Source organism: Gadus macrocephalus, chromosome 23, assembly GCF_031168955.1.
Source record: "Gadus macrocephalus chromosome 23, ASM3116895v1".
Lineage (NCBI taxonomy): Eukaryota > Metazoa > Chordata > Actinopteri > Gadiformes > Gadidae > Gadus > Gadus macrocephalus.
The window spans coordinates 16,955,041-16,967,512 of record NC_082404.1 but is presented as its reverse complement, the minus strand read 5'-3'; the positions used below and the strand labels follow the sequence as shown (position 1 = coordinate 16,967,512).

The window sequence follows — 12,472 nt, the reverse complement described above, 5'->3', positions numbered from 1 at the left end:
GGGTGGATCATCATCTGCGTCCGCATCGTGCTTCATCGCCATCCTCATAAAACCGCCGACCGGGACTATAAATAATATTATATAAATAACACATTTCTTAAAACGGTGACCATGGGCAACAGAACAGGTGCTGTGAAGCCAGATGAGAACTGTTGTGTTAATCAAAACTCCTTAACGGGTGATATAATGTTAACTCGCATTGGTAAGGGGTTGGTGCGCTGAGGTTGGGAAAGGGGAAAGAAACAAACGCTTTTGGTTACCATGGCAAAGCATCTTGTGTTGCTAGGGGCAACCGTTGTGCCACACCGGAAACACGAGGAGAGAATAAAAAAAACTTCCACAAAACTTAATTATACAAAAATAACAACACTTTTATAATAGATAAATGAAACCCCTTTTACAATACACGATATATGATGTGGTTTTTAGTATTGTTGACCATATGTAAGGGTATTTATCCTTATCTAACAGCCATTGTAACCAGTATGAAATAACACACATGTTAGTTCATAATGGCGTGACATATTTAGATGTTAGGGATGTTGATTTTTGCATTAAAAAGATTATATAGTTTGGTTTATTATAGTTTTAGAACGGAACTGATACAAAAATGCTAATGTATTATTATTATTATTAAAGACGACCCCGTTGTCCTCACTCTCTCCACTAGGTGTCACTGTTCTCCCATTGGCTGCTTGAGCTCCGCTTCACTTTAGACTACACCATATTGTATATGGGGGGGGGGGTTACCGGGGGACCTTATACGTGGTTATTTTTTAATCTAGAGTTAATGGGTGTATGTGTCCTGTGTTGGTCCTGGATATAATTTTCTCATTTAAGGTTTTGAACATTCACATATGACGAATATAACATTTGAAAAGTGCAGCAGAACAAAAATATCACCGCTGACATCCGTTGTATAATGGTATCCTCCACCTCCACGGCCCCCTGAGTCAGTAGCTAGCTAGTGAGCTCTGTTGTTATGCTATCACATATTGTGCGCGTTTTGACCTAAACTATCGCAAATAGTTATCTAATTTCAACATTTAACACCAGTGCGCTTAGTTTACAAGTATGGCAGGAGGCAGCACGGCTCAGAAAACATGGGAAATGTCCAACAGCATGCAGGAGGTTCAGAGTATCGACGAGATCTACAAATATGACAAAAAACAACAGCAGGAGATCCTCGCTGCAAAGCCCTGGACCAAAGAGTGAGAAGAGACCTTTTAACTTCATGATCCAGTGTGTTTATCAGACAGAACCCTATCAGATTCATGGGTTATTGTTGTTTAGTTGTAGATACTGTCTTGGTAGCTTGGTAGCTCAGATGTATGCTAGTCCAAAATCATTGAAACTTGCGATGACAATCCCAGGGTCTCTGATACAATCACACTTAAAAGGCTGGGATCAGATTCAGAATCAGTTACTTTTATTACATCTTATTGTACAAATGCACAAGAGTAACATGTTTAGGCTTGGTTCCTCAACAGCAACATAGCAGCAACAAAACAAGATCTAAAAGTCACTACTACCCTACACGATCACTGACGGCACATCCCTCTTCCATGTCAATGACGTTTGTTCCCTCCACAGTCATCACTACTTCAAGTACTGCAAGATCTCTGCTCTGGCGCTGCTGAAGATGGTGATGCACGCCCGGTCCGGGGGGAACCTGGAGGTGATGGGCCTGATGCTGGGGAAGGTGGACGGGGAGACCATGATCATCATGGACAGCTTCGCCCTGCCCGTGGAGGGAACGGAGACCCGGGTTAACGCCCAGGCCGCAGCCTATGAATACATGGCCGCCTACATTGAAAACGCCAAGCAGGTATGGCGTTACGCAAACACACACACACACACACACACACACACACACACACACACACACACACACACACACACACACACACACACACACACACATGCAACACACACACACACACACACATGCACACACGTGTGCACACAGACTAGTTCACACACATGCAACAGACAACACACACACACACACACACACTGTTAGTGATTTAGCAGCGATTTAGTCTAAAGTGTAAACACAGGTCATTTATGATCAAGTAGGGGTTAGGCGTCTTGCTTATGGGTGCCCACGCTCATACGGCAGACATTGGGGTTCACACCCAGAAACCCCTTTTATTATATTGTATTCAGATTCAAAACTTTATTCATCATATTATGTACAAATGTGCACAGAAAGTATCTTGTTGCAGGTGTCTGCAAACCTTCAGGGATAAAAATACTAATCTAAAAATACAAATAAAAGGATGAATATAAAAATATGTTGGACTGATGGAGCATAAATAAAATATATATTACGTATTAATATGTTTTTAACTACTTGCTTTGTAAATGTGTATCATCAAAGTTCACCATATCACTGTTAAACATGTGCACCATTACATCACATTTGAACCCCCTCCTGCTCCCTGACCCAGGTGGGTCGGCTGGAGAACGCCATCGGCTGGTACCACAGCCACCCCGGCTACGGATGCTGGCTGTCGGGCATCGACGTCAGCACGCAGATGCTGAATCAGCAGTTCCAGGAGCCTTTCGTTGCGGTCGTGGTGAGGATCAGTGCTGGGGGGGGGGGGGGGGGAGACGACAGGGGAGGGACAGCAAGGGGAGGGAGGGACACTCCCGTGTTTTTCCTTTTCCAGCCAAACGACTCACTGTATCTGATGTGGCGTCATTAATAATCCACACATTGGCTTAAAAAACGATTACGTATCTTCCCGGTGGCAGGGAGTTTGTTGCCGCCGGCATTAATGTCAACGGTCGGGGCGTGCTCCGGTTTAGTGATACTGCGGGCAATCAGGTCCTCGTCCCTCCCATCAGGAATGGTTGATGTATGGCTTTAGGCGAGCAGGAACACAATCAAATGTGGGCCTTCTGTAACTGTATATGCTGTTTACATTTCATTGGTTTAGCGGGGCCCGAGTGCCACGGGCACGGCAGGATTAAGTGTGTGTTTGAAGCGCACTGGCAGGTCCAGTGGAGAGGGGGGGGGGGGGGGGGGGGGGGGGGTTCTAAGGTTCAGTTGGTCCCCTGAGGACGCTTTGACCCCTGACTGGCTGTTCTCTGCCCCGTGTGTCTGTGTCCGCGCAGATCGACCCCACTCGCACCATATCCGCAGGGAAAGTCAACCTAGGAGCCTTCCGCACCTACCCCAAGGTACAGGCAGCGGCCGTGGGCCCTTTCAATGCTTGGTGGTTTTCCTGTGTTAATAAATGTTGCTAACCGTGAGCCTTTTCCTTCATATGGGGATAATGGTATTGCATTATATGTCTTTGATGATTTTATTGTACAATTTTAAACTACTATTTGAAACTACTAAAATTTCATGCATCGTCAATATATTTTTGTGTTGCGATAGCCCTAGGTTATCGTTTGATAAAATATTAATTGTAAAAATTACCTTAACTAATAATTAAAATCTGTGATTTCCAGGGTTATAAGCCACCAGATGAAGGGCCGTCAGAATACCAAACAATTCCCTTAAACAAGATAGAAGACTTTGGTGTTCACTGTAAACAGTAAGTGTCCTACAGCCTTGTGTAACACACAATATTCAAGGTTATTATTGATATTAATGTGATATTAATCATTGATTGATACTGTGTCTTTCTTGTTGATTTCAGTGCGATTTCGTATTTGTGATACCTCTCTTTTATTACTTTAATTTTCTGTTTATTTCCTTTCTCAGGTATTATGCCCTAGAAGTGGCGTATTTCAAGTCCTCCCTGGACAGAAAGCTTCTAGAGCTCTTATGGAACAAATACTGGGTCAATACCTTAAGCTCTTCCAGTCTTCTCACGGTACGTCAAGTTACGAATATTTCTTTTTTTTTAATCATGCTGTATTTCTATATAGGCTGTTGTTGTACCGCAGACAGGTCTGTTGTTGTACCGCAGACAGGTCTGTTGGTGTACCGCAGACAGGTCTGTTGGTGTACCGCAGACAGGTCTGTTGTTGTACCGTAGACAGGTCTGTTGGTGTACCGTAGACAGGTCTGTTGTCGTACCGTAGACAGGTCTGTTGTTGTACCATAGACAGGTCTGTTGTTGTACCGTAGACAGGTCTGTTGTTGTACTGCAGACAGGTCTGTTGGTGTACCGCAGACAGGTCTGTTGTTGTACCGTAGACAGGTCTGTTGTTGTACCGTAGACAGGTCTGTTGTTGTACCATAGACAGGTCTGTTGTTGTACCGCAGACAGGTCTGTTGTTGTACTGCAGACAGGTCTGTTGTTGTACCATAGACCGGTCTGTTGGTGTACCATAGACAGGTCTGTTGTTGTACCATAGACAGGTCCAATGTGTGTCACATTGCGCTCCTTCTTAATGGTTTTGACACGAGAAAGCGAGACCCCACCCCAAGCAAAACAGATGCTCAGTTCTCCACGGCTCATCTCCCTTGGCCTCCCGCCCACCGCCCAACAAACCAATACTTTCTTAATGCCTGAAAGCCCGTCCATGTGAATCCCCATTGTGCATTCGGCAGCTCTGTCCCCAGCTCCTAAGCAAACAGTGTCCTCAGGCGCGGGCCCTATCCAAACACTGGACGCCTGGCATTCTGGCTGAAGACGAATGGACTAGACGTTAGCCCGCCCTATTGGCCGGGAGCTTTGTCAGTCACTACACTGTCACCGCAAGTCAGATGGCGGGCTTTGTGTCCTAATTGCCCGCCGTGTTGCCTCACCATGAGCAAACTCTTATTTCTTCTGCTTTTCTTTTCACCGTGACATGGGCGTTTCAAACCCATAATGACTTATAATTGTTGCCAACTGTAGCAGTCATGTCAACCTGAAGGCGGACAAAACAAATAGATGAAGAAAAATCACGTGTGTGTGTGTGTGTGTGTGTGTGTGTGTGTGTGTGTGTGTGTGTGTGTGTGTGTGTGTGTGTGTGTGTGTGTGTGTGTGTGTGTGTGTGTGTGTGTGTGTGTGTGTGTGTGTGTGTGTGTGTGTTTTCTCTGCGTGGGAGTGTGTTTTCATCAGTGTGTGACTTCTACCCTAAGGATGGCTTGCTGTGCTTTGTTCTGATGTGTCATTCTAATTCGTGTGTGTGTGTTCTGTGTGTGTGCGTTCCAACCCCCAGAACTCTGAATACACCACGGGCCAGGTGTTCGACCTGTCTGAGAAGCTGGAGCAGTCGGAGGCCCAGCTGGGCCGAGGCAGCTTCATGCTGGGCCTGGACACCCACGACCGCAAGTCAGAGGACAAGCTGGCCAAGGCCACACGAGACAGGTACCCAACGGCGCGCTGGGGGCCAGGGGACCGGGGGCCAGGGACCGGGCTCCAGGGCTCCAGTCACGGACACCTCTCACGCTAGGGATGGATGTCACGCTGGCGATACAGCTTTGGATAAATGTTTATTAATAAGCCAGGAAAAGGCTATAATTGTAAACTGTTTATGAACACACCAGCACTGATATTATTTTAAAGGTTGGCACATTTTGAAATGTGTTGATGCCTTTTACTGTCTCATTTTAAAGCTTTCCACATTTTATATTGAGCACATTACAGTATAATGTTGGGTTATTTTGTTAATGTTGCCATCATGAAGAATGTAATGTTCCCGGTTTTACCATTTTTCTAATGAAATAATTACTAAAATGTTTATACATTTTACCAGAACAAAAAATGGAATAGCATCTCAACTGGATGTTGTTGGACCAGTTCATTGTTATTCTTTCTCTTTTCAACATGGAAGTACTTTCACTGCAACGTTGATCTCTACAATGTCTGTTTAATCCGTTGTTAAAATGGCACTTTCTCCTGGGTTCCAGCTGCAAGACGACCATCGAGGCGATCCACGGACTGATGTCCCAGGTGATCAAGGACAAGCTCTTCAACCAGGTCAACACGTCTGCTACCTGAGCTCCTTCTCAGCCTCCTCAGGAGGCCAAATCCCCACCGTCGCACAGACCGCCTGTGTGTGTGTGTTGAGTCACTGAGCTAGTTCATTTTGTCCTCTCTTATCCTTTTAGCTGAGATTGTTGTGTGAGCCGAGAATGCATGAAGGTCGTGTGCATTAATAAAATTAATAACAAAAGTGCTTTGGGATTTCTTTATCATCAAATGTATCAATTGGGGGCATGGGACATGCTGTACTATTCCGAGTCAGATATCGACATTTACAAATATATCCTTAACTAAATGTCTTCTCCTTTTTAGTTTTATTTTATAGAATAAATTGTATACTATGGTGCCTTGGCCCATCATTCCTTCAGGCTGGGACCCACATCTGAGTCCTATACAAAACACAATATCCTCATGCCTTTCCTACCCTAAACCTCTCAGTAGGATCCTTTGCGCCGTGCATTTCGCCCGTATAGGACTCCAGCCCTGTCATCCAAACCCGTCGTCATTGCATTACATAATGGAACAACAAACGACGCGATACTCTGCGTCGCCTCAAACATAAACACGCCGTCCGCCGCTGCGTCGTGTTGGCCGGGTCCCCTCTCCGGTGGCTGTCCCCGGCGGCACCGCCCGGGTCCTCAGCGGCAGCATGCAGGCCGCCCCGCGGACCCACCCAGCGGCGTGGCGGGGTGACGGAGCCCAGGAGCGGGGGTCCGAGCACAGTGAGGTCCATTCAGGCGGAGCGTCTGGTCACCGTCCCAGCCGTCACACGCCGAGTCTGTCTTCTTTTAAACGCATGGCTGCCCCTGGCACGGCGGTGCGTCGTTGGATTATGTTTTTTTTCTGCTGGTATTGTAATGGCTTTATGTGTTTATTTTTTATGTCATTTATTTCCGAGCAGAGTGGTCCACAGGGAGCGGTCGGTGTCTGCTTTGCGTCATGATCATGTTCTGTGGCACACGTTCCTGTAATGGTTTTTCTTTTACCATTATTCAAGCCGCGGATAAAAAGCACACACAGGGTGTTGAACGAACCTCACAGTTTAGAAAAGTATAATGGATGAGATTATTCTAATTGTATTTAGCATTCTTTGAGCTGACGTTCTGAACTGACAGCAGCTGTTATGTTTACCAGATATGTAAATGTATTCCATTCAGCGTCAGAATAAGTATGCAGAGTATGTGATTGCCGTGCTCAGATTTCAGTGGTTATTTTAAAATCTGATGAACTCTACTTGGAATGAACGCATGTCCTGCAGATGCAAACCTATATGGAACACAACTTTTTAATTAAAAACTGTATTTAGGCTATTTATATAGGCTACATAGGCTACTATATTTTTTGCCTCTACTAATATTAAGTAGGCCTACAGCCATTGGTTTTGTTCATGCTTACTTAGGCCTATCCATTAATATAAAGAAGAGTATATAGATGAAGAAGGCCTAATCATGCGAACTTGTGTTAACTTAACTTCTCTCTGGATGAATCTTCAATGCTTCAACCCTTCACAGACAGTGCAGGTCAGAGCCGTTTAGAAGATCTAAATCTCTGAACAGCTCCGCCTGAGTGACAGGAAGCCCGTCTCAACTTGCCATAACAATGCAAGGGCCCCATCCATCCATCTCTCTATCTATGTGTTGTGAATATTCATGTTTGTTTGGGCTCATGTTTCTTTACCGTGTGTCAAGGCCGCAGCCATGGAGTCAACACTGGGTTGGACGAAATCTACCGGGGGGTCTGGAGGCCCCCTTTCCAAGAAAATATTCTAATTTGTAAACGATTAAATTCTTAAATATTTTAATATTGGCACGATGTTATAATTATGATTGTCTCAGTCATCAACAACAGATGGCCACAGGATCATTACTTTACGCACAGCTAGCGAGTGGAATATGCTCACAGTGACTGCTGTTCCCTATAGATAAGGCATGAATGCATGCTCGGAAATTATTCCTGAAAGTGTAATGTTTATAACACTTTACAAAAACTATCAAAACCGTACGTATCCTAACGTAACATATTATATTATAATGTAGATATTATATGATATCGTTTAATATTTTATTTTGCCTTTCCGTGTAGGCCTACATTTTATTTATTTTAAAGTAACGACATAGAGAGAGACAGTTCAGTGTTGGATGTGTATTCCGTTATACTAGAACTGGTTGTTGTAATAATTGTATTATTCGTTTTTGTGATTATTTTTTGCCTGGGAACATTTTGAGCAACATTTAATATTGGGAGGATTATATAGGCCTATATTAGAATTAGGGCCCTGTTGCTACTGTCTGTGTAGTCCTCTGGACTTAACGCGTCAGCAACTCCTTTGTTTCTGGTAAACGGAAATATATTCTTTCGCAATTTAAAGAAAACTATATATTTTTTACCATTAAGTATTAATATGCCAACATGTCAATTAAATATAATAAATTAATTATAATAAATTAAATAGTCAATTTAAACCAGTTCCGTGTCACCTGACCAAGTGCGTTGGGTCGCCGCGGTTTCCATAGAGACCATTGAAGCACCATAAACAGATCAGCAGAGTCGTGGTGCTGCGTGTCGTCTCGGTTGGTTTTGAAACGAACCCTTCTTTATGTATATTTTAAACCCGAACCGCGTCATGGCATCCATTTAAGGTAAAAGTGTTCGTCTTGTGTTGAAAACGTAACGTTGTGTGAGATGCGTGAGATATGTGAGGAACACTTTCCGGTTTGCTAGCTTTCGTTTAAATGAGTTGCGGACAAGGCTCTCAGAATCAGACCCATCGTATATTTGACGTTTTTTAAACTAAATTTTCATTTAACCAGTCTGTTGAAGAGCTGAACTGAGGTGGGCGAGTAGCATCCAGTGCCTCGTCCACCAGCTGTGTCGATCCCAGTTCCTAACCCGAGCTAATGACCCCAGATCAAGTGTAGAAAAGTCCTGCTGTCAACACGGTGCGTCCTGAGGTCTCAATGCCCCGTCCGGAGGTCTCAATGCCAGGTCAAGCTAATGAACACGTCCCAGGGGGGCCCACTCGCTGCTACTTAGGGCTCTAAGGGGGACAGACCACCACAAATTAAAGGGCCGTACAACCTCTCACCCCTGAAGAGCCACAACAGCCCTCATCAATTATCCCGTTGCGCTAAATGGACGAGGATTAATCAATCTTAATGTGTCAGAAGGAACTAACCTTTTAAATACTGTGGTGTGATTGCACGAGCCCAACGTCTATCGCTGTTCCCTCTGAACCGGTATTGTACGACGGATCCCTTGATGTGTTACTTTCCCTCCTGGTGTAGCCGGTGTGTGTCTTGGCTCATCCTTATCTGTGCTGACCCCTCCCTCAGCCCCCCAGTCGTCACCCCAGGGGGGGTTCGCGGAGAACAGAGAGCCCCCTGCTAGGCGCCATGGTGCGACTCACCGTGGACCTGATCGCTAAGTCCAGCAGCCACATCCGCAAGAAGGGAGACCGCTCCCTCCCGGACTACCTCCGCCGACTCACGCACCTCAACTTCTCCAACAGGAGCATCGTGGACATCGTAAGGAGCCCCCACCCGTTTTTGGTTCACTGTTGCTCTCTTTTGTTGATGTTTGTGCTAAAAGGCGGGGTCTGTTGTTGGAGCTGTCCCAGGAGGATCTGTCCGTGTGCAGGAACCTGACAGTGCTGTACCTGTACGACAACCAGATCTCGCGCATCAGCAACCTGGGCTTCGCCTGCCGGCTCACCCACCTCTACCTGCAGAACAACTGCATCGGCCGCATGGAGGACCTCTGCCAACTGCAGTGCCTCGCCAAGCTGTGAGGCACTGTGTGTGTGTGTGTGTGTGTGTGTGTGTGTGTGTGTGTGTGTGTGTGTGTGTGTGTGTGTGTGTGTGTGTGTGTGTGTGTGTGTGTGTGTGTGTGTGTGTGTGTGTGTGTGTGTGTGTGTGTGTGTGTAACCTATATATGTGTTTGTGTAACGTGTGTGTGGGGGGGTTTAACCTGTGTGTGTGTGTGTGTGTGTGTGTGTGAAGCCTGTGCTTGTGTAATCTCTGTGTGTGTGTGTGTGTGTAATGTGTGTGTGAGTGTGTGTGTAACCTATATATGTGTTTGTGTAACGTGTGTGTGTTGGGGGGGTTTAACCTGTGTGTGTGTGTGTGTGTGTGTGTGTGTGTGTGTGTGTGTGTGTCAGGTATCTGGGGGGTAACTGCATCGCGGTGGTGGAGGGTCTGGAGCGTCTAACGAAGCTGAAAGAGCTCCATGTGGAGAACCAGAGGCTGGCCCCCGGAGAGAAGCTGCTGCTGGACCCCCGGACCCTGCTCTGCCTGGCAGTAAGACCCCCCCCCCACACACCCCCACACACACCCCCACACACCCCCCCACACACACCCCCACACACCCCCACGCACACCCCCACACACACACCACACACCCCCACACACACCCCCACACACCCCCCCACACACACCCCCACACACACCCCCTGCTACATCCACCACGGCAGCTGTTAGGAGGCTGGTGCGGGAGGTCGGCCAACACAAAATGGCCGACCTCCCGCTCACCAACGAGTCACACGTCGTCCACCCCGCCGGCGCTGGAGACGCCCCCGTCAGACCCCCTGGGGGAGGGGCGCGGGGTGCCCCCGCGCCCCTCGTCCTTTAATAGATCCCTAAACACTCAGGGAGGGGTTGGGTCTGGCTGGAGGTAGCCCTCAGCAGTCTGAGGACGCTGGGGGGTTGATCCTGCTCCCGGGGGGGGGGGGGGGGGGGGGGCCAAGTGTGTGCGTACGCTCGCGAGCGTGCGCGTGTCACATCCACCGCACGAAAAAAAAAAAAGAATGCAGTGTTCCTCAGGCCTGAGCGACCGCGCAGAAAGCGGCGTTTTGTTCGGGGCCGGTGATGTCAAAGAGCGCACTGTGCCCCCCCCCCCCCCCCCTCACCGCTCCGACCAATCGGGGAGGTCCGTGTGCCTCGCTCCGGCGCCCGCGTGGGTCAACAAACCAAGCGGCTTGGGCTTCTTGTTTATTTGGATAATTAAAGAAATTGCTGGGCAAATGTAAAGAGTTCCAGCTTTTTATAAATGCACCATTATGGGAGTTTGAACCAAGAAAATGCTTATGCATCATCAGCCGTATCGAGATTCAGGTTTGGGAAGGAGCCACCCAGCCCTGCCTTGTAGCGCTGCCTCACTTCAGAGCCCTTCAGACCACTGTCATGCACGCACTCGATAGAGGCTCCAACAGCGCTGTCCCGTTCACTGCCCCGCGCCACTGCCTCGTGTCTCAGGGTTGCAGCACTGTCTCTCTGCGCTGGACATGTTCTGAGCTGTACATACCAGCAACTAGGCTTCACAGTTGGTGTGTTTATGCTTTATTTAATTTTTATAAAATTTGTGTACTTAAAATACATTTAATAAATCACAATCGTTTAAATATACACATGCATTGTAATGTTAAAATGATTGTATCTTGCGATGATTCTGAGTAATATTTTTTTTAGACTGGAATGTTTTGAAATCATTGTGTCATGAGGATCAAGCAGCGAGAAAATAGGAAATAATGGAATGATTAACTCATATTGTCTCACTTTGTGAAAATCTCTTCATTTTTGTAATTAATCAGTGTCAGTTTTCATAGTTGACAATATTACTTCAATACGGTGTATGTGCAAACACTTTTCCGCAATCAAATAACTGCCAACAGGGATTACAGAGCGATTTCACTTTATAGTTTGTCCAAGATAAACCCTCTTATTAGTCTGGGCCCTTTGCACTTGCCTAATATATCTCATCTCATCATCATCTCATCTTCGTCCGCTTATCCGGGGTCAGGTCGCGGGGGGAGCAGCTCAAGCAGGGGGCCCCAGACTTCCCTTTCCTTGCCTAATACATAGATATAGATATAGATACATAAATGCATAGCGCTCTGTAACGTGGAGTCTGACGTGTCCCCAGGATTCGCTCCGTGTCCTGAACATCAGCCAGAACGCCGTGGACGAGGTCTGGGACCTGGGCGTTCTGAGGGGGCTCACCCACCTCTCCGCCACGGACAACCTGCTGCAGCATGTACAGGTCGGGCCAGGACTCACCGGGGCCACCCTACTCTGATCTGGGGCTGACTGGGGGAACTTGGTTGTTTTCCGTTACCGAACGATAAGGAAAAAATGGATAGTGTGCTGTTGGTAAAAAAAGAAAAAAAGGGAACAGGCATAAAAATAATACTGACGTGTGTCATTATCATAATCATTATCGTAACATACCTTTATTCACTGGAGATGACTTTCTAAGAAACAATATTGCAGACTTTTTCTGACATTCCCACTCGACATATACTCAGTATAATCACAAGGTTTTATCTCCAAAGCCAACATGGAATATTGAACATCAATATGTATGAGTTTGACCGCTCTGACGGAAAGTGATATATTCTGCTACAGCTCGCCGCTAAGCTAGAATATGGAATAAACCGTCACTCCTCTCACACAGGGCAGAATCGACTCTGAATGACCCAAACGGGTCCTGGACCTTCTTCCTAGAGCAGGAAGAGAATCAGGTTTTGTAAAACTGTGTCCGTCCATCCAGGCAGAGCATCTTAGCTTTCATCCAAAGCGACTTACATTAAGTGGCATCGC

The 12,472-nt window shown here is 46.7% G+C and overlaps 3 protein-coding genes and 1 long non-coding RNA gene across 6 annotated transcripts in view; all 4 read left to right on the top strand.

Moving 5' to 3' along the window:
* Nucleotides 1-136, top strand: part of arfgef1 (ADP-ribosylation factor guanine nucleotide-exchange factor 1 (brefeldin A-inhibited)) — a 45,324-nt gene extending 45,188 nt beyond the window's left edge. Inside the window, exon 36 of the mRNA XM_060045790.1 lies at nucleotides 123-136. Within this exon, the coding sequence (XP_059901773.1) occupies nucleotides 123-136 (14 nt within the window). The remainder of the gene's footprint in view (nucleotides 1-122) is intronic.
* A 773-nt stretch (nucleotides 137-909) lies between these two features.
* Nucleotides 910-6,072, top strand: cops5 (COP9 signalosome subunit 5). Its single transcript, XM_060045374.1, has 8 exons — nucleotides 910-1,211; nucleotides 1,594-1,828; nucleotides 2,454-2,582; nucleotides 3,124-3,189; nucleotides 3,466-3,551; nucleotides 3,722-3,833; nucleotides 5,113-5,261; nucleotides 5,804-6,072. The coding sequence occupies exons 1-8, from the start codon at nucleotides 1,075-1,077 to the stop codon at nucleotides 5,892-5,894; spliced, it is 1,005 nt and encodes a 334-aa protein (XP_059901357.1). The 5' UTR covers nucleotides 910-1,074; the 3' UTR covers nucleotides 5,895-6,072.
* On the top strand, nucleotides 3,862-4,460 carry LOC132452663 (uncharacterized). The gene is made up of 2 exons (XR_009524456.1): nucleotides 3,862-4,255; nucleotides 4,302-4,460. It is a non-coding gene; the product is annotated as an uncharacterized LOC132452663 (long non-coding RNA).
* A 142-nt stretch (nucleotides 6,073-6,214) lies between the features above and the next one.
* The window catches only part of ppp1r42 (protein phosphatase 1, regulatory subunit 42), an 11,351-nt gene continuing 5,093 nt past the window's right edge, over nucleotides 6,215-12,472 (top strand). Inside the window, exons 1-5 of one of the 3 annotated variants that reach the window (XM_060045373.1) lie at nucleotides 6,215-8,518; nucleotides 9,212-9,403; nucleotides 9,550-9,662; nucleotides 10,036-10,174; nucleotides 11,796-11,912. In XM_060045373.1, the coding sequence (XP_059901356.1) occupies nucleotides 9,272-9,403; nucleotides 9,550-9,662; nucleotides 10,036-10,174; nucleotides 11,796-11,912 (501 nt within the window). In that variant the 5' untranslated portion in view covers nucleotides 6,215-8,518; nucleotides 9,212-9,271. Of the gene's footprint in view, nucleotides 8,519-9,211; nucleotides 9,404-9,486; nucleotides 9,663-10,035; nucleotides 10,175-11,795; nucleotides 11,913-12,472 lie in introns of all 3 variants that reach the window. The other 2 variants (XM_060045372.1, XM_060045371.1) reach the window with 2 other exon arrangements.